The sequence below is a fragment of the Falco rusticolus genome, chromosome 3, assembly GCF_015220075.1.
Source record: "Falco rusticolus isolate bFalRus1 chromosome 3, bFalRus1.pri, whole genome shotgun sequence".
Taxonomy (NCBI): domain Eukaryota; kingdom Metazoa; phylum Chordata; class Aves; order Falconiformes; family Falconidae; genus Falco; species Falco rusticolus.
In genome coordinates, this window is record NC_051189.1 from 29,121,125 (window position 1) to 29,142,785 (window position 21,661).

General features: G+C 43.0%; 1 protein-coding gene across 1 annotated transcript in view; it reads right to left on the reverse strand.

The window, feature by feature from the left end:
• LAPTM4B (lysosomal protein transmembrane 4 beta) overlaps nucleotides 1-21,661 on the reverse strand; it is a 61,967-nt gene that overhangs the window by 6,098 nt on the left and 34,208 nt on the right. Inside the window, exon 6 of the mRNA XM_037381147.1 lies at nucleotides 14,496-14,591. Coding sequence (XP_037237044.1) covers nucleotides 14,496-14,591 — 96 coding nt within the window. The remainder of the gene's footprint in view (nucleotides 1-14,495; nucleotides 14,592-21,661) is intronic.

Consider the following 21,661-nt stretch of genomic DNA (forward strand, 5'->3'; position numbering starts at 1 on the left):
TATATTGTCTGGTGATAAAAGCATTGCACAGAGACTCATGAGATCAGAGCTCTAGGGGATCCGAACCCAAGAGGGTTCAAACCCACAGCTCCTATCTACTATATGAATGCTTCAGACACAAGGTTTTCAGTTAGGTGGGAGGGACCATATTCCACCCTCCTGTTGTCACTGTGAAGCCAAGTATGCAATAATCTATGGGAAAAGAGAGAAAACAGGAGGAAGTGTTGCTATATGGTCCCATGGTTAGGGTACTTAAGTGGGACAGGGAGTGCTGGGTGCTGGGCTTTGCTCCAAATACCATTTAAGCATTTTGTGATAAGCAGTCTTGTTGTAGAGATAATACAGAACTAACTGCATTCTACAGAATGCAGAAATAATTCAGAACTGACCCATAAGAAATCCTGGTCCTGACTTAGCTGGTGTCATCCAAGTGGTTTGGATAATCATATTACATAAGCATCCCTCTATTATAAAGCACATGATACAGGATGACCTTCTCTGGAAGAAATAATTACCATACAAGTTTGCCAATGGCTATAACATATTCAGTTAATACAAGCATATGTCATTTCTTATTTTTTTCATCCTGGTTCATCTGGCTTTGGAGAATAAGTTTTTAAAGACATTACTTAGAAATATGCCTAAGCAAATATTTGTATATTCAAACAGTTTGGAATTACCCTTGGCTCAAAGGTGGGTTTTGTTGGTTGGGGTTTTGTTCGCTTTTTTGTGTTTTGTTGGTTTTTTTGTTTGTTTGGGGTTTTTTTTTGGGGGGGAAGGATTGCATAATTTCAATAATCACTTCGTATTTTTGCAGCTGATTTCACATTTACCTCAAATTTTCTCATATTGCTGCAGTTAGCTCTGTTTGAACTCAAGCTCTTACATCTGTTTGTCTAGTACATTCCTAGAGGAGAAAATATGCTTAGTCCTGTATGAGTAAATTAAAATATTTGATTAATTGATTACTTCTGCATTCTTAAGGGTCTCACCCAAAACTCACTGAACTCAATAGAAATCTTTCTGTGTCTCCAGAGAGCTTTGGGCTGCTCTTTCCCACAGCTGCTTGTATTCTCCACTGGGTGGAATGGTACAATTGTCACATAACAGCTTTGAGTTTGAACAGCGTTTTGGCTGGCAGCTATATGAAACTTTTGTGAGTTCCTATGGCAAAATACCTTGCTGATGTCTTGTTAGAAACAAACATTGCTAAAGACAGCTCTAACATACTTTTCTCTAACACCTAGAACAGAAATGCACTTGATAATGCCAAAAAAAGCTATAGATTAAAATTTTCTATGGTAAGTGCTGAAGTTTGTAGTGAGCATTCGGGATGTTTTCTCAAACTTCAGCTTTTCAATAAAAACTCCCGTCTTTTATGCTTAAGGACTTCACACTGCATCAATACACAGTATATAGCCAGGGACAGGTGACAATGAATAGTTGAGTGGAATTAGGGTCATCACTACTGCAATTTAATCCTGGTCCTGTTGCTGACCTTTTGTGTTTTGACAAATCGTTTGACTTTGCCTTAGGAAGGTCTCCCATTTGTAAAACAGGCATATTGCTTGAAACAACTTAAAAGGTGTTGGAAACCTTGAGACAGATTTAAAACCCTCTTGGATGAAACTTGCATATGACTGCATGAGACAGGGACCACACTGTGGAAATATTTACAAACTAAATATATATTTGCAGAAATTTCAGCCTATGTCTGGAAACGTTTACTCCAATCTCTTCACCACAGATATGTATGCATTACGTACCATTCTTCTGCAGAAGTGACCTTTACATTTCAGACACCCAAATGGTTACCAAGAATTCTTATGGGAGGCCTGTGCAAATACACAGGGAAGACAGGGAGAGGGGGCAAAAGGAGCCTTTTCTTTCCGACAGTTCACATACAAAGTGTCAGTGGGTCTTACTCTCTCTTTACTTAAAAAGGGAGACAGAGTAACCACAAAGCAAACAGTGGCAGGCAGTTGGCAAGAAGATTGCCAGAGTGCTGGACCAGGTGAAAGCGCTGAACCACAGGTATTTCCTCACCCAGGAGCCTCGGTCCAACGTGCAGTGCCTGGCCTGGTGATGGGACGAACACTGACACGGCTGCAGGCTGAAATACTGCCACTGCATGCTTTCCTTCCCTAATTCAGGATAAAGTTTCTCCTCAGCATAGCACAGGGCTGATGTGTCAGATTCAGGGACAACTGAATTGAAAGATGAGGTTTTAAGCAGCACACGCTCGGTTGCACTGGTCCTCTGCTCTGGGTTCACTCCATCTCAGTGATCCCAGCCTGAGACCAACCACAAGCTTGTACCAATCTGATGCCATTGTGCGGTCTGGAGAGGTTTTAACAGTATGTGATCACATTTACTAATTTCATGTTTACTACCCTGCTCTCCCGTCATTCACCCAGCCAAGAGAAGTAGAATTTCCTCCCACAGCCGCAGTGCTTTGAGGAGCCATTAGCTGCAACCCAAACCACACTCAGCTGCAGTGACGCAAGCAGAAAGCCTACAGACAGCTCTACAGGGAAGGCTGCTGATGTGACCACCTGTCCAGTTCAAGATAGTCTCAACAGCTCTTGTGTACTGCTGAGTTCTTGACTATGCAAATATTATGAAGATCACCCAGGGAAAACAGAAGACTTCTGCGTGCCTAAACAGCTATAGCTGGCTGATTGCTTCACTTTTTATGCAGGAAAGGCTGAGAATAATTCTCCCTTTGCAATGTTTTCTTGTCACATTTGACAATGTGGTTTTCTTTGGAGAAGTCTGAGATTATAGAGGAAAATGTCACAGCACTAGCAAAACTAGCTGGCTGCAACAAGGCTTTTACCATCCCATACCAGGTTAACTTCAATAAGTAGTTCCCATGCCTTGCCCTGGCACAGCCACCAGTCCCCACAAGGTTTCAAAATTCATCTACTATCCATGCTGTTTCTTCATCCTCTTCAGGCCAGTCCACCCTGCATCTTGCCTCTGCTGCATCCAACTCCAGGCCCCCTACTTCTCCCTGGGCCTCTACATGTAGTGAGGCACTCTCTCTCCTCCCTCTGCTTCTTCCTGGTCTCTCTTCACCCAGGGCTCCTCTTCATACGGTCCTTGGAGCTATTTAACTAATTAGTAGGAACCAGCCACAGCTGCACATTATCCACATCAGCCAACCCACCGCCGCTGAAGCCAGCCCACAGCTGTATATTATCAAAGTTAATTAACCTGCCTTCATTCCTCTATAATTCCTCTACAGAAAATGTAGAATTAAGATGTATCTTTTGCTTAAAATTTTCAGAAATCCAGATCTTCTTAGCAGAGCTCAGTTTTGGAGACTCAAGGCACCAGATGAATCACTATGTATGATAATGAGCACTGGACTAGATCTAAATATCACTGATTTCATTATTAATTTTGTATTTTATTTGAAAGGAAATGAGCCTATTAATGTAGCACGTGTTTTATTCCCTGTGCAACATTTACTGGAAGTTACTAGATATACTGATTTTACTGAGGCAGACTCTTCAAAAGTTTCTAACATTCCTGTACATAGGATGGGAAGAAGTAGCGTTTATCAAGAGTTTCTAAAGAAATGTGGGGTTTTCTACAATGAGTGCCCATGAGTTTTTAAGCCCCAGGCTTTTCAGATGTCTCAGAAATGAGTCACCCAAGGTCTTCTGCTACTTTTAAAAATTCAGTTCATAAACTCCAGGTGTAAACTGCACCTTTGGGTCATCTGATCTGGTCATCTCTGAGGTAACTTCAGAAAAGTAGGTAATATTTGGCCCTGGAGAAGAGTCGATCATGCACACTGAGATTATCAAGGGAGAGAGACTGACTGAAACAGGATGTATTAAAACTAAATCCATCAATTAAAACTAAATTGAGAATTCAGAGTTTTCTCTTTAACCCCTTAACATGAAGATACACTTTATGCTGACTGTATGAAAAGACTGACAGCCTTCAGGAGAAGAGACAGCTTCTTCCTAGCAGTGAAGAAACAGGAATAATAATAATTCTGCGGTGAGAAACAGTCAAGTGTTGCATATAAGATGAGCACTGGAGAAAGAAGTAGGGATTAGCTTTCATCCTGCTGCAGCTAAGCATGTGCATGTAGGGACAGCACTGCTGGATCAGATGAAAGGTCCATCCAGATCATAGCAATTAGTGACAGATGATGAAGACAGACAAGTGCAAGACAATGCAGAAGAAATGAAGAAAGAGCAGTGCAAGCATATATAGTCATGACTTGCCCAGAATATTCTCCAAACTGTTGGAAAGTTGAATGTCAAGGAATTGCTGAATTACTGGTCATATCTTTTAGGAATTTTTCTAGCTTGCATTTGAACCCATGCTGACTTTTGGCACCCACAATGTCCTGTGGTAAGCAGTCCCACAAATACCTCCTTTGGTTTGCTATGAAACCTGCCGCTAGTTATTTCATTGAATGTCCTCCAGTTCTTTTGCTAAGGCAGTGAGCAGTTGCTCCTCCTTTACCTCCTCTGCCACTCATAATTTTTAAGACGTCTATCATTCTCTCTTGTTCTGTCCCTCTGTTATCCCACTAAGCATCCTTGCTTCCCTGCAGTGCAGTCTGCAGTTAATGTCTTCACACTAATAAACCGACTTGACAGTTCTGAGTCCAGGCTGAAGAAAGAGCTCCAAGACCAGGCATGTGGAGAGCCATTAGAGTCAGGAGGGAGCTGGGGAGGGTGCTGACCTCCATCTGGATGAAGCTTCCTTCGTGCTCAGGAGAGCAGCAGGCATTTTTACCCACCTGACCTATGTTAGATGTTCTTCCAGATGAGATAAACTGCCCTTTAGAAGTAATTTTTACAAATAACTGCTCATAAATATCTGCTTCAGAGGTGGATGTTTACAATGTAAATGGCTGCTTTGGTCAAATGAGTCCAGTCAAAAGAATTGTTTCTGAGGAAGTCACAGAGCAATGTTTACAAGAAACCTTTCCTATCTTTCTCTTTCTTCTTCCCACAAAAAACCCCCAAACTTTCCCATCTTTCTTTTTCTTCTTCCTCTGTCCCCAGATAAAAAAATCCCTGAGTAAGGGCCAAAACTTTATATGACGTCCAACTCATATTTAATGATATGAAATGAGAAATGTTTTACTTTGGTTTATGCACAGATGCTTTTCTTGAAAAGTTTGTCCAAGTTGTGCTGGTTAATTACTATTTAAGGATTTCATGATATGTTGTCTGTCAAACAAATCCCAAGAAACCTTCCCCTCAACATGGACAGGAAGTATTTTCATGTTTATATGGATGCATTTCCTTTAGAAACCACACTGGAATGATTACAGATGGAGTAACTGGAAGCAGAATAGCTCAGAGATAATTTAGAACCCCATTCAGCGAAGAAGTAGGCCTCAGTGCTGCAAAATCATCTGTGCAAAGTTCAAGTTGGTATGTTTTGTTCTCCTTTGACAAAACTGCTTGTTTATTTCAAGCCACCAGCTTTTTGAGACACTATGTAAGAAACTTTACACGAGTTTATGGATTTCTGTAATGAAGCAGCACAATGTTTTCAGCAGTCCAGATAGAGGAGTAAATGTATATATTACTAGGACACTGCAATATTTAGGGACAGATTGTGATTACCCTTGCGTGGGAAGAAAATTGGATTCAGGAAGCTATTGTCCTTTTCCATCATGTGCAACCTCATAAACGTCATCCAGAATAATGCTGTGATTACCCTCTCCATTCAAAGGCATGGAGGGATAGTCCACCTCAGGCCATAGAAGCCTTTTCTATGCCTTGGCCAGCCCTCTGCTGCTGCATATCATCATTTTGTATGGTGAGAACATAATTTATTTTTTTCAATTTTTCCTTCATTTTTTTTCAAAATGTGCATTTGCTGGATGAGCACATGCTTTCTCAGGGGGTGCCTCCCTGCATGCCATCAGTACTGAAGACTTGCAGTATACTTTGGCTGTGTGTAACAAACAGTTGATGTGTTGTCCTGAGTGCAGAGACTGCAACAGAGCACCAGTCTTTGAATGGAGTTTTTGATTACTAACCCGCATGTCTTTCTAACCTTATCTCCTCTTACAATTACATTGTGTATCCCACTCAAGAGTTAACAAGACAAGAAACTAGGAGTAGCTCACATGGGGCAGCCAAATTGTTTAACAGGACTGGTCATCTCCCAAGAGCGTGGTTATCACAGCCATGCCTGCATTACACATATTGCTGGAAAGGCTTCTGTCTTATCTTCATCTCACCAGATGAACCGTTTTTCTCTATCTAGATGGCTAGGGACATCGGGTGACTAAATGTCAGTCTTTGGGCACCACAACAGAGAGATGGGCCAGTTGTAAAGTCTGGAGGTAGATTTTGAAGTCTCATTATAACATTTGGGAGCAGTGGGATCTGGGGTTTTGAGATGACCAATCTCTAGTTCTGTCTTCCATATGGTTTTTTCACTAATTTTCATTTTTATAGAAACACATTCTTTTGGTATCACTATTAAAAAGTAAGGCATAATATTGCCATATAAAATGCAACTTTTCTTGCACAGTGTATTTAGGCATTTCCTAGTGAATGCTGAAGGGAAGCCTTTGTTTATAACCAAATTACTATAAAACTGTGTTAAAACTACGAAGGACTAGTGTCATGAAAGGCGATGAACTGACAGGGAGGGAAAAGTCTTACGTTTATATGAAAACCCCTTACTGTTAGTAAATCACATCTGTAAAGCACCTGTCAACCAGAAACTCCCACAAACTTTTGCAGTTCTTCTAAATTTGGTACGTGAATGCCCGCTCAGCCTTGTTCTTTCTGAAGCTAAGTGTTTGTCACAGAGTTCATTTAAAGCAGACCTCGCTCTCCTCACTGCTTGTAAGACAGAGGACTAAAACCACAAGTGCTGCACAGTTTGGGACAGACCACAGTGGGCAGTAAAGAGTCCTGAGGGACCATTGGGAAGAGCGCAGTTGCTCTACGGGAGCTGTTAAAGGGAATTGAAGTCAGACTGAAAGTGGTCCAGAAGCTGTTAAGTAACCACAGGGAGCCAGACCTCTCGATTATTGTCACACCCTCAGCAAAAAATCTGCAGCTGGGTGCTCCTCTCTGGTAGGGAGCGGTTTGCTTTCATGCAGTCTCTAAGAGAACAATGCCACCTACTGAACCACCAGCTGCAGCAGCTCCCTCCCACCTATCTGATGCTCTTTCTCCATCTACATAGTTTGTGGTGTTGAGGAAGCTTTGGCAGAGAGGCTGGGGGCTGGAGAGACTGGAATGCGCAAAGAGTTCCTCCTCCACTTGGCAGAGTGCTTGCACTGTGCAAGGGGATGCGATGCACAGACACAGTGCTGGTGCTGAGGGCAGGACGGCTCCTGGGAAGAGCACTCTGCAGAAGGGCAGGCTTCTAGAGTGGGCCGATTGCATGGCTATAACACCACAGCATGGCTAACTGCTGCCAGGACTGCCCCTTGCAGCCTGCTGCATTTCCCCGTTTGAACAATACCTGCCTGAGTCAATCCAGGCCTCCCCCACCCTTCGTTACTCAGTGTAACTATGACTTGAGTCTGACCTGGAAAATTCACACATGGCTCAGTTTAACACCCATATATCCTTGGCAACAGGGATTTAAGTTGTCATCAGCTTTTGCCGCACTGATACGTATCCTTGGAATTATACTGAAGACTTTGACTCATTTTCTGAAGCCCGCAAAACAGCAGCTGTCAAATGGCAATGAATCGACCCTGTTAGAAAAAAAGGGTCTGTAAAGAAACACTGCAAATTTATAAACACTCTGGGTATTCCTACATTGCAACACTCCCAATTAGTGAATCCAAAAAGATATGGAAGATTTAAATTACACATCCCATTTCATGTCTTCTTTTTAATCTAATTATGAATGTTGAGAAAAGTTTTGTCTATTTCTATTACAAAACTCCTATGAATTGTCATGTATTAGAATAATTCCAGTATTAAAGCTGCAAACATAAATACAGGTTTTGTGTTTAAAATAAAAATCTACCGGGGAAAACAGATAAACATGTGTATTTTGATCTTGTACTTTGACTTTTAAGTAAATTCAATGCCTGTAATGACAGTCCCCAAATCGATACCATTAATAGCCTGTTCCAAACAGCACAGCTGGCTTCTGACAGCAGCCACCTAGTAATAGGTGAGACCTATAACAGGAAGTGTGATTAGCAACCAGCACTTAAACAACAGAGCAAACAGGCAGCATGAAGCTCTCCAGACCACAGAGAACACTGGATTTTAGGACAAAATCCTTCCATAAACAAGGAAGCAATGGAAGAAAGAGCTGAGTATAGATGATAAGATGGGAGACTTTAAAAAAAAAAAAAGAATAAAAATATCTTCGCTAAGATTAGAGGACAACTGACAAGAGATGGGACTTCACTGCAGTTAGCATATGAAATGCTGGAGCAGCTGAATAGCTGCTTGCTGGCAGATGCGGACTGTCATGATACTTGTCTTCAACTTGAAGTCAAACGGAAGAGGAGGAAGTGCACATGTTGCACAGGCACAGTAGCAAGACATGAATGTTGGCATCCACATGGAGCCTGAGCCCTTTCAAGAGTCTTTGATTAAAGACATTGCTTTGGGAATGTTTATAAGCACAATTCTGCAGAAAAACAGATCCAGCATTTAAAGCATATTCCCAGGTCTCATGTAGACTATTGCCTGTGGTTACTAACTAATCACCCCCTTTACTTCAAGCAATGGGTAGTTCTGCTTATACTCTTTTTTTTTCCCTTGCCCCTGCTTCTTCTTCTTCTCTGCCTACTGTTTTACCTGCTTTCCTTCTTGCAGGTTTTATCAGTTTCCACTAGGGAAGGCCAGAGCTTCTCTGTCTGGACTGAGCTGGAGGCTCTGAGAAGGGCTCAGAGAGTGAGTCATGCCAGAGGTACTCATTTGTGGTCTTTGCTCACTTTAAAGTATGTTCATGGTTACTACTCACTGGAAAAAGACGTCTCTGATCTAGTGGCCCAGTAATAACATTATGCACACAAACTCCACACAAGCCCAGCTACCTGACAAACGTTGCCAAGTCTGTAGGATTTTTATGCCACACTATGGAAAATACCTTTAAAGCAGGATTTTTCTCCAAGTTGTCTTCTACTCTGACATGTACCATCCCCAGACTGGCGCAGTAGTAGGAAATCACAGGTCCCAAAGCAGCTATCAGAAAGAAGAGCTATTGCGCACGGTTTGCCTGCCTCTGGGCTCCATCTCACGCTTCAGTCTGTCTAAACGGCATGAGTCTAAGGGTCCTTCGCGCTGTCCTTAGCCAAACTAATCACCTGGCACGCATGAAGAATAACACAATAACACAAAGAATGGCTCTTCTAACCTTACCAAAGAACATTCTTCCTCTGCTCAGAGGAATCACCCAGCAGGACTGAAAGAACTAACTCTGCACTTCTCAAACAGGTGTGCTATTGCTTTGAGAAAGGGAGAGCAAACAAAAGTGTTGACAGATTAGTTACAGGCTTAGTTGCTGTCATGTCCACAGAAGGAATGCATCTGCATTGAAAAAACAAGTAACTTATTAACCACTGTGGATAAATCTATGTCAGATAGCATCTATTGGGGTGATTTGATAAAGTTTGTAAGGATCTAAATCCCACTTTGAAGAGAGATTTACGGCTTTACATTTTATCCCCGCTGGCAGCGTGACCGGAGATGAAACTTGCATTGATTGGCTTCAGTGAGAGTTAAAAATAAACAGAATGAAATCCCCTGGCTGTCCAAGAGCACAAAGGGGTTGTTCCTGCTCTGCAGAACAAAATGTCTAACTCTGGGTTATCTTCTGCACTCGTACATTGGCAATTTTTCCAAACTGGATGAACAGTTCTATGGTACTGCTGTCACAGCTTAAATTACTGTAGAAAATGAATCTTCATCCATGGTGTGCTTGAGCAGTTGGCAGGAAAAAGCAGCCCCAGATTGGAAAAGTGGAAAAAATAATCTTCAGGTTATTATGGTTCACTATGGGGGAGCCACCTTACTGCCATGTCAAAATGTCCTACAGACACCTCCAGAAACCGAGGGGAAGAAGTACTGGGAAAAAACTTAGAGGAGGGAGATGATACCATATCCCCAAGAGACACTGCTGTGGCTAAGGTACGGAGCTGGGTCCCCAGATCCTGGCATTATCAGCCCCTGGGGCATGAGGGTCACATCTTCCCACCAGCTGGGGTCCAGGGCATTCCCCTGCCCAGTGCCAGCTGGTACCCCCACCCCTTAATGCAGTCTGTTCATGGAGCCAAACTGGGAATGTTCATGTGGTGTCTCCCTTTGACCAAAGGCCACAGAAGGAGGACCTCTTGTCTAACAGGGGCAGCAGGAATATCCCGTTCACAGCCTGCAGTGGGGAGGATGCCCGTTTGTTCCAGATGGCACACTTGCAAAGAGGATGGCTTAAACCACTTACACTGAGTGACAAAAATCAGATTATCTGGCAGCTGATCAGCTGATAACTGTAGCTATTAGGTTAGTTAGAGTTCATATCTATGAGCATTATTTCTAAGAACCAGTTTGATCAGGGGGAACTAACTGGAAATTTCTGCGCTGGAAATTCCTCCTCCCTGCCCCAGGATCAGTCCACACTTGAGTTGTTTTCACGGCTTTTAGTGGTATGAAAATCAGACAGTTAGTAGGAAGGCAGAGAGACAGCTGAATATTTTTTAAAATGAAGCATTACTGAATTGGGGGCTGGCAGCAGAAAGGGGTCTGTAGAGAGGATCTCATGAGGAGCATGAAAGAAGGTACAACAGACGCAGGAGAGCGCCAGTGACTGGTGCTGGCAGACCAGTTCTGCACAAGGACAGAAAACATGAAAGCTCAACTCTTGCAAGGACATTATCAGTAGATTTCTACCATGCGACCAGCCAAGAAGAGGGATGAATACTGCTGTTGAGACCTGAACACTCTCAACATGAATTTACGGAGTCATGGTGGACTTGCTTTAGATATAAATGGGGGAAACTAGTTGTGAGACCCACCAAGGACTTCTTGAATGCAGAAAGACAAGCGACAAGGAACGCGGAACAAGAAGCAGGCTCACACAGCTGTGCTTAATGAGTTATCCATTCTCCTAATCGAATCTGGATGTGAAGTGTAAGTGTGCTCACATACCTTACCATTAAGAAATGCAGTAAAACAAAAGATAATCTGGTTATTATTTTCAGAACAACTTCCTGGACTGAAGAACCAATTATATACAATCACAGCTCCTTACTCTTTTGAACTAAACCCTAGCACCCTATATTAGAGAAGTTTCCTTCTTTCCTAAGAGAGACGCCTGTAATCCAAACCTCTCGGAAGGGTTCACAGCTGCTGCAGCCAGCAGGTAACTGTGGACCCTTCCTATCTCTTATGCCACAGCATCCCCTCTAGTAAGGATTCGATTGTTCTTGAGAAAAGCTCAGTCACTAATGTCTTTCCATTTAAATTCAAACACTTAAGACATATTTGCCAAGGATTCTGAGCAGGTAAAACAGGCAACTCCTAGTTCAAAGGTTAGAAGAAGGAAAATAATGATCTTTATGAAGGTGTAAGTAAACTTCTATTTACTTGGCAATGAAAGATCCAGGAATGTGATTTTGCCAAGATGGTAATAGATCAGAGATATGAATAACTAGTGCAGCTGACATGCCCTCTCTTACAACAGACATAGGTCTCCCTTCAAAAAATGGCACACAACAATCAAGTAACCATAACACAAATGCAATTTTTATGGCTATTTAATTGTCTGTAATTTGAATTATTAGAGGACAGGGGTTTACCCATTCCTTTTATGTTTTCAGTACAAATTCTGCAGGCATACAGAATTTTGAATTCAAGGCTGAATTTGTTGATGATTTGTTATTGAAGGCAGAGATTTCTTTTTTTCCCTGGTGTGAAGGAGCCCTGCTGAAAGAAGTTTCTTGGCATCAATAAAAATGAAAAAAACATCATTTAAGTAGAAAAGTACACTTGAGTGTTGGGGGTATATTATACAACTTGACAGACAGCAGTGATCTATCACAGGATTTCAAAATTTCATGAGGTTTCTTCAAGAATCCTAAACTCTCAAAGGCCCTCAGCACTCAGCTTCCAAAGCCCTGTTCTTCCACACTTCATTTTGAATCCATTTTTATCCTGTTGTGTTGAGCTTACTTTTTTACAGTCACGTGAAGAGGGGTTTTTGTGAATGTCTCTCAAGGTAGACATAGAAAAAAAATATCTTTTTGAGCCTGTGATTTGGGGGGAGTGAAGGGAGAGAAGAACAATATTCTGATTCACAGTGGAGATTGATGAGGATTTAACCCTACAAACTGTTGTTCCTTGCTGAAGCTCAGCAATGAGCAGAAGAAAGAAAGAGGCTGCTCAGGAGCACATCAGCTCCTCCATCACACTGCAGAGCGCACTGCACTGGTGAGTGTCCATGGGGCTTGTCAGGGAAGGATGTGCAAGAGATGGAGACAGACCGGGTCACCTAGAGATGAAGGAGCTCCTCCTGACTGGAGAGGAGCAGTCAGGCATGGGTTTGAATGAAGCTTGCCTCCACTCCAAATAAACAGTTCAAACCCCAGGCTGTTCGTGACTCTCCTCCTGCCTCTCTGGCTGGGCCTGAGAAACTCTTCCTCAGCAGCATTGCTCCTGAGACTTCCTGTATACTCCTGAACAAGAATTTTTGGGTGAATTTTTTTGATAGCTGACAAATTCCCAAACAGCTCTTTCTATAGAACCTGATCTAGCATCATCTCATTGAACCTACTTAGAAAGAATGAACAAAAATTGCATCATATCTGAAAGCAAGAGATTCTGACCATATTCAGATTAAGAAGGTGCATGTATTAAGGAAAGGAGTCCAGTGGTCCAGGACACTAGTTAGGAATGCATAGCCTTTCTCAAAACCTGCCTCTGCCATAGCTGTTTTGTTAAATCAAGATAAGCAATGTGAAATTAAAACTCTCAGTGCAAGAATATGTCATCTGTGAACAGGATAACAGGGCTTCCTTGCCTTACAGAAACACAAGTGCTTTAACGATGAGGAGCCAGCTCAGAGCACTTTGACAATTACTAAATACAAAAGTACCGAGAGGAGTTTTGGTAACCAGACATCTCTGAAAACCAGCCATTTGCTTTGTAAAGGCAGCAGTGAAGCAGGTGGTTTTAATGTTGTTTTTAAAAAGCCTAGCTAAATTTAGTTTCCAGATAACCCAACTGATGGTCTCCCACCACCAACCCTGCCAGTTCTGTGGGTTGCAGTTAGCAATGTTTGAAGATGAGTTACAACTGCCCACAGGCTGAACAAAAGAGCTATCAAAACTATTTTACACAAAACTCCTGGTTTTACTCAAAGTAGATTCCAGTAAAGAAAGTAGTAACAAACCCATATTTTCATACTTAAACATCCTGGTTGCCAGCTCTGATCATAGTCCATAAAACTTCTTAGGCTTTTCTTAAAGCTCCAGGTATCGAAGACAAATAACTGTGCAAGAGTTACAGCTTTCATGTAATAGTAGTAAGTTTTCTAAGCCTTTGCAGCTGCACGGGAATCACTCATTCCAAATGTTTCAAGTTGGTGGTCTAATACCTCAGCCTGTGGAGACCACCCACTGTTAGGAAAACCTGAGGAAGGCAATCCTGAGCATTCTACCTAGATGATCCAAAGGACCAAGTTCACGCTGCTCCCATTCTGTTATGTAAATGACGTAAAGACCCTCATTGCATAAGGCAGTGGAGTCACCCCAGGGACCACTTTGGCACAGCGCCCTCAGTGTGTGGCCTGGGTGGAACCCAGCAGCTCCACAGGGATGCCGCGGCAAACAGCACTGGCTCTTTCCAGGGACTCTTTCTTCTTGAATTCCTTCAGCGCCTTCTGCAACAAGCAAGACATTGCTTAGCGGTTGTGCCCTGCACATGAACATGTCAGCACTAAACTGCTATAAAGTGAACTGACACCTTCTGTTCTTTTAGGTTAAAACCTGTTTATTCATTTCTTTCATGTTGATCTTTGTTTCATACTGTCTCCTTACTAGACAAAACCCATCGTGCACTGGGAGATGAATCACTGAACTTTTGTTGCCTTTTAGCTCCTCTCTGTGAGTGTGTAAATTACTACACCAGATGTTGAGTGTCCTAAATCAGTTTCTACAACTAAATCCACATTTCACAGTAGGTGTAGACCATAGCAGCCCTGGGTCCTAATCAGTCCCCCACTGTCCAGATCATCACAGAGTTCAAGAGTTCAGAAATGGGGGTCATTCCTGGGGCTACAAGAAAAGCTGTAGTTCATGCTTAACACAGATTATAGGCATAAAATAAAACTGTATTTTAGCAATAGATGTGACTTGCAACCATAGCGCACTAGTCTGTTGAATCTCAAGCCTAAACATAAGCAACAGATGAGGACTCTCAAAGGAATTAGGATAGTTAACTAAGGAGTCAGAAATTGATATAAAATAAAGCTATTAAATATGTAATATTAGACAAGTGCTTGTGATGTATCATCCTTACCGCAGTGTCATTGGTGGTGATGTACACCAACACATCCGAGTTGTTTCTGCTGTTAATGTATCGGTAACAATTCCACACGCAGCTTATCAAGTAACCCTGCAAAGAAAAGGAATTTATTATTCGGTGCAGAAAATAAACCACATACATTTTTCTGTTACAGCATTTCTATTCTTATATAAATAAGAATATGAGCTTGATAGAAGGTAGGGGGGTGAGGTGACTTTACAATCACTTTGCTGGTTGCAGTGACTGCAAGTATGTGTAGGGGATCTGTGAGTCATCAAACACTGTTCCTCATACCAATAGAGCTGGGGTTGAGTCTTGAGAAGAGAAGGCTCTGGGGACACCTCACTGTGGCCTTTCAATATATAAAGGGGGCTTATAAGAAAGGTGGAGAGACTTTTTGCCAAGGCCTGTAGCAATAGGACAAGGGGCAATGGTTTTAAACTGAAAGGGGTCAGAGTTAGATTGGACATAAGGAAGAAACTTTTTATGATGAGGGCGGTGAGCCCCTGGGACAGGCTGCCCAGAGCAGCTGTGGATGCCCCATCCCTGGAAGTGCTTAAGGCCAGGCTGGATGGGGCTTTGAGCAGCCTGGTCTGGTGGAAGGTGTCCCTGCCTATGGCAGGGGGTTGAACTAGATGGTGTTTGAAGGTCCCTTCCAATCCAGACCTTCTGTGTTTATATGGTTCTGTGATTACGGATACTTGCGTTGCACTACAAGCTGCTCCTTCTTGGCAGAGATACTGTAATTTAGACCAATCGGAATGAAGTTTAATGTTCCAGATATTTAATATTACAGCATACTTAATGTAGACTAACTGTTTTGAAAAGAAACAGTTTCTTTGTGCCTGAGTATAGCTAAAGTAGTATGATTTTGTGTATATAACCTCCATTTTACTTAAATGAGCAGGTCACATATGCTGGCTTACTTTCTTACACCTCTCTAGAAATACAGAGAGATATGAGTTCAGTCAGACACCTCATTACTGTGCATGGGACACTGCATACCAGCAGGGGTGAGTTTTACAACATAAAATGAAAGTACAAGTTAGACTGTGAACAAAAAGAGAAGGTACTGCAGATGCAGAATGTCTCAGAGACAGCAGCAAAAAAATAAACAGAACCAGTTTTGGATTCCTCCATGGTAAAGATGTTTAAATATTGTCAACTAGGGGTTAGCAGTATTAGAAAGCGGAAGCAAACCCCAGTAAAAAGAGCACAAGCATGCTGGGGACTGAAGAATTGTCAAGCAAATTACAGGAAACCCTGGCCAATTACTATGGGATGATCCTATATATCATCTGCATTGTTTCAATACTCTGTTTCACTTAATTTGACATTAAATCAATGTATTCCATATGACAGGAATGGTCTGGGGTCTTCCTGTTCTTGCCTGACTAGAGAAAATAGCCAGTGTAAAAGTTTTTATTACCTGAAATTATTTCTGACCTTTTTACTGTTATTACAAATACTTCTTCTTTTTTTTTTCTTTTTTTTTTTTCCAGTATAAAGCAAAAAATCTGTTATTGCAGCAATAATCCCACCACAGGATTATAAACTTCACTGGTTTTGTTCTTGGAGCTCGCTTGGCTCTGGGTAGGGCTGCTGCCTGGCAAACAACCAGTTGTCACCTTTTTTTTGTTTTTTTTTTAAACTGGTTGGGTGAAGTGCTGACATCCATTATCTCCTTCACCAGCAGAAGAGATTCCAGTCTGGCCAGCAGAGATGAGCAAAGAAAGTGACTGAAAGGAAGACAAGAGGCAGTAACATGTGGAGGAGCAGGAGTCAGATCCTCAGCATGCCAGGGACAAGGCTGGCAGGACTAAAGAGTTCCCTTTGGAGCTTTCTCCTTCCCATGTAGTCACACATGACACTGATGTGGAGAACATGTTTTGATAGTGTCTAACTAATATTTTTACTTTGTAGGTTCTACATAGCAGTTTTTTCACAAACCTAGTGCGTGCAATTTAAAGTTCCAGCACTGATTGGATTTGCATGTGTGTCTCACTCTGAGTGAGTCATATTTTTGTGACTCACTTGCACTGATGACCTTCCAAAAGCCTCTTATCCTTTTGAGCTGCCCTGTGCTTCCACCCTCTCCAGAGCTGTCACACATGAGCTGTGTTTTTCAGGCTGCCACATGACTCACTGATGGCTCGCTTGCAGATCAGGAAGAGGTTTTTCCACCAGGGCCAAGCTGGCTGAAATTCAGTAGGTTTGCTTCCTCTTCTTTACAGCATCTTACAGACCCTGGATGACTTGGAGATGTTGCAGACTTTAACAATACTTTTGACCATCAAACAGGGAGAGCAAAAGGCTTCTGAAGTGAGCTGAGTCCCAAGGGAAGGTTAGACTGGCTCTATAGCCCAAGCTGTGGGCTATGTAAACCTGCCGCAGGCTACTGAAACAAGCGGAGTAAAGGCATGTACATGGAGAACTGCAACTTTTCCAGAACTAAAAAAAATGCCATTGTTAATTATAAATCGTAATAAGTAGTTCAATAACTTTCAATGCTCAGATACTATGTGCTGAGAAAGGCAGAAGAGCTAGTACAGAACAGGGAGTGAATACAGCACACTTCTGTGGGGACACAGCCCTTCTTTGTAAGAAACCTTTTACATGAAGCTACCTGTTTGCAAACTAATTTCTATACTACCTCTCCCAGAATCCAAACTGAGGGAAGCCCCACTTCAGATAATACAGTCTTATCTGGGAGAAGCTAGCAAGAGATTTATTTCTGAATGCTTCTATTCCACCACACGTGGTGAATAAAAACACATTAAACCCCACAATGAACCCCTCCAGCTCTTCCAGCTCTGAGCCATAGCTCTGACCAGCCCTGCTCCTGCATGCAGGGGCTGTCTCCCAGTGGGTGAGGTCTGCTCCAGCCCTTGATATAAAGAGGTCATCAGCCAGCACACATCAAGTAATTGGCCCCAAGACACTGACCCACATATGGCTGAGAGCGGTGGCAGCTCCGAGCACGTCCTGCTCCAAGTGCTTTGGACATGTGCTGCTGGCCTGCAAATTGTGAGTCATGGAAACTTGTTTTCCTCAGCCTGTAACTTCTTTAAACTTGTTCCTAATCATTGTTTTCTACTGACGCTGCTACGCTGTTAAACAGGATTGCTGATTCGGTTACTGTGGTTTTTTCCTGAAAAACTTGGCTGAGGCTTCAAATACCGCTTTAAAATGTGGGGCTGGACATACGGTATATAAATATATTGATTTTTCTCTCAGGACATGAACGCTCACATTTGGAATAGGTCCTGCACAAAAGGCATGAGGTGGCTTCAGCCTATGCCCCCTCCGCGGCACTCCTGCACAGCGCAGCACAGCCTGCTGGCATACCCCCTTGGGCGGGCAGCACCAAGCAGCCCCCACGTGAAAGGACGGGTGCGCAAGAAGGGCTGAGTGTGGAAACAGGCACTGTGCCTGCTTCTAGCAGCTTTCAGCCTTCCCCTTTGAATGGTGGGAAATTACTTCAGCCCCTAAGGAACTGAAACCCACAAAACTCTGCAGCCCTGCCTCTCGCTGCTGTTACTGCACGTGCGCTTGTTAAGCGGCATAACGGCAGCAGCGCGCCGCATGACTCCTGCTCATCAGGCACGTGCCCAACCAGCGGTCTGACCAGCATCTTTGTGGAAATTAGAGGCTGTTGTACCCTGTTGTTTCTTGTAACACAGCATGGAAAAGTCTGTGCCGATCTGGGTCACAGCAGCCCTCTGGGCAGCTCCCTCTCTGGCAGCAAGTGCAGGGTGAATGCCGCAGAGCCACCTCGGGTTAGGAGCTGTCTGCACCGAGTCCTGTTTTACTCTCCAGCTGCTTTGAATTTTCTATTTACAGAGCTGGGTTGGTCTTCAGTAACTGTTGAAAATCAGATAAAGATTTCTACACACACTGGAATTTATATGAAGATTTCAGGGGGATGCTAATGGCAGACAAGTTGGCCACATGTATTTAATATGTTGGTGCCACAGATGTGTGGATGAAATCTGCAGTTAAATCAATCTCAGCACACTAGAAAGTGTATCTTTTGAGTATTTTATAGTCAAAGAGGCTGTACAAGAACTATTGCTTATAATTGCAGAGAAATGCTGTGATTGACAAGAATTAATGATGTCAAACCAAACCACTGGCTGGCATCACTTTAAATGGGGCCAGGACATCATCTGTTGGCTCCCAGGCACACAGACTGGGGTATGCAATTTAAAGCAAATGACCCCTGCTTTAGAGATGCTTGTCCCATAGGTAACCTGCCACCAGAAAGCCCAGTGCTGGAACCTGTCTCAGGCTCTTGTGGAATAGGTGTCAACCTCATGGCTCTGTGTTGGCCTTTCCTGGGACTGAGGATCAGAGCTTGGCTGCTGGGTCTGTGTTCATGGCCCTGACTGTGGCTCCATTGCCCCTGTAGGAAGGCAGCAGACACTGGGGTGATGCACTGCAGATCAGCGTTGCCCCTTGCCAGGAGGCATCCCCCTGGGCTGAGACATGAAATCTCTCGGGGTGAGCACAGAACTTCATTCTGCACCACCCTTCCCACCTGCTGAGGACACCAGAACCTGCAGAATGGTCTCATCTCCAGGCTGGACACCTTGTACACGCAGGTTATAGGCATATTATGGAGGCCAGGGTTAATACCCGATTTGCTGAAGAGCAGCCTGTCTCACTGAACTGAAATACCTTTTGGCTGCCCCCCTGGCAAGTACCTCTTCCTACCTCCTTTCCAGAAAAAGAAAGGCCAAAAAAGAAGAGAAGGAGAAGCTGTTCTCTGCTGCTGCAGAGTGTTTGGAGCAAACTGGGGGAAAGGTTTATTCTGGTTGTGTTTGTGCTCACCTGAGCCTCGCTCACCTGAGCCTGGGGGACTTTGCCCAAGGTGGGGAGGGGGAGGCTGAAGCCTCAGCAGCTGGGGCTGGCCAGAGGAAACTGAGGCCCCACTCCCCAAACCAGCTGCAGAGGACAGTGTGACTCAAAAGCCACTGTGTTGGCTACATGCCATTTGAAGTGCTGTGTACAAGTACAGAAATACATTTGTGCTGCTGGATGTCCTTCCTCAGCTAGATAGCAAACACCTATGTTTCATGGTATGTAACTCCGGTTCAGTTTCCAGACAAACACAGTAAATGGAATAACACATTTTGGTCTACTCTGAAAAAAATTCTGAGTGAAACCACCTGAAATATCCATTAGCTGCTTCAGATCCAAGTAAATCCTAAGGACTAAAAAGACAAGTGCTTGTGTGTGGTTAGCTGGCTCGCTTTCTTCCAGCCGTCTCTTGCTCCCCTTCCCTTTTCAAAATCCCGCGACTGCAAAGCACAAAACCACAATATAATACCACTATATCTTGATTTCTGCTCAGTAATGTTTTCCTTTGCATGTAGCTTCAGCCAAACCAAAACTGTCATGATGCCAAATGCTTCTGAGGAATTGTGATTCTGTTTCGTATTTCCCACCAGCTGAATGCACCTTTTCCTAATGTAGCTTTTCCTAGGTTACAATGTTTTGTTTTCTCTCCCTATTTCTAGTCAAACTCTAGAGGGAGAGGGAACTCAGGCATATTTTTATGCACAGTACCTTTTCAGTTTCAGTATATAAACGTGGTACCATCTGTTAAGTCTATCAGTGATAAAGTAAGATGCATCTGATAGTGTCCAGCTTTCTTTTCACGGAGCAGATTCCATAAATCTGCATAGCAGCTCTTCTGGAAACACAAGAAATGCGAATGAAAATGCTAACTGGAATTTAGCATGTGTTTCTGTGTGAGTCATTTTTTGTGACTCATTTGCACGATAATATGTTGCTAGAACGAGCATTATGTGAGCCACATATACTCTTGGAAAAAAAATGTGTTAGCCACTTTGAACCAAAATGGATCTTTTGCATTATTAATTTCATAGGTTTCTTTTTTCTGTAATAAGTATTTTTGTCATTCCACTTTCAGTTGCATTTTTTTCATAAGCTTGAGACTTCCTTGCCATACTCAGTCAATGAAATAACAGACCCATCTGGGGTAAAAAATGAGATAATGGTTGCATCTGAGAAATATAGAGAGCGCATCCCTTGTGGTACTTGTCAGACCTATTTATTACGTTCATACATATTTCTTAAAGGTGCAAACAAAATCAACTGTACAGCTGTGAACATATAAAGCCAGAAGGCTAAGCTGTATTTCTAAATCACAGAAGAAAAGTGACTATGACTTCCAACAGCACCTTAAAATACCCTATCTGGTTTTTTTCAATTTTGAAGTAGCTTCAATAGTCTAATCCCCTCTTTTGTCACAATAAGTTTCCCTGTTCATGTTATCAAATGTGTTGCCTGGAAGCAACACCCCTGGTGTCACTGTGGCTTGTTGGGACTTCTCTAATCTAATGTAGAGAAAAAGCAAGAACTATTCTGAAATAAAACCCAACAAAAGAAATACAAGAATGGCAGCACTGCACTGTATGAAACTTGCAGAAGGGTGCAAGAAGGGGGCAAACACACCAGCATACTTTCCAAGAGGTCCAAGGCTCAGGAGACTAGTTGAGCCACAGATGGTTGTTTTTCATTCATTGATTTGTTTGATCTTATCCTGAGCTCCTTTTGGACTTCTGCTCCACACAGCAGTGGGGGCCTGACCTCGCTGGACCACAGACCTGGATGTGGTGGTTCCCACGAGCCTGTCCAGCTGTGCTGGGTGATGCTACATCTCACCTTCCTCTGGTACTGCCAACTCCAGCCCCCTTACCTGCGAGGTTGGTGTAACAGCAAATAAATCATCAGTCCCCGTGCCCTTTTGCTGCCTGCTGTGACAGTCCTTTATGTTGCCCCTCCCAAGAGGGATCGTTGGGATCTATTTACCTGCTCTAAAACATCCTTTTTGAGATAGGGCACCAGAAGCGAATGCTTTTCCAGAGGCAGGAGGCATCAAAAAAGGCAAAGAAATATTTAGATTTCTGGCTTTCCTATTCCTTTCTTAATACTCTTAGCATTTGATTTATTTGTTTGACCAGAACTGAGCAGTAAGATAGTATTTCCACAGGTGTATCTATTACAGCTACAAGATCCTTTTTTCAGGTGGTCATGTTGAGTTCAGAGCCCACTGCCGTGTCTGTGAAACAAGATTGTGCTGCTTCTGTGCCCAGTGCTTGGAATTTATCACCACTGAGTTTCTCTGCCAT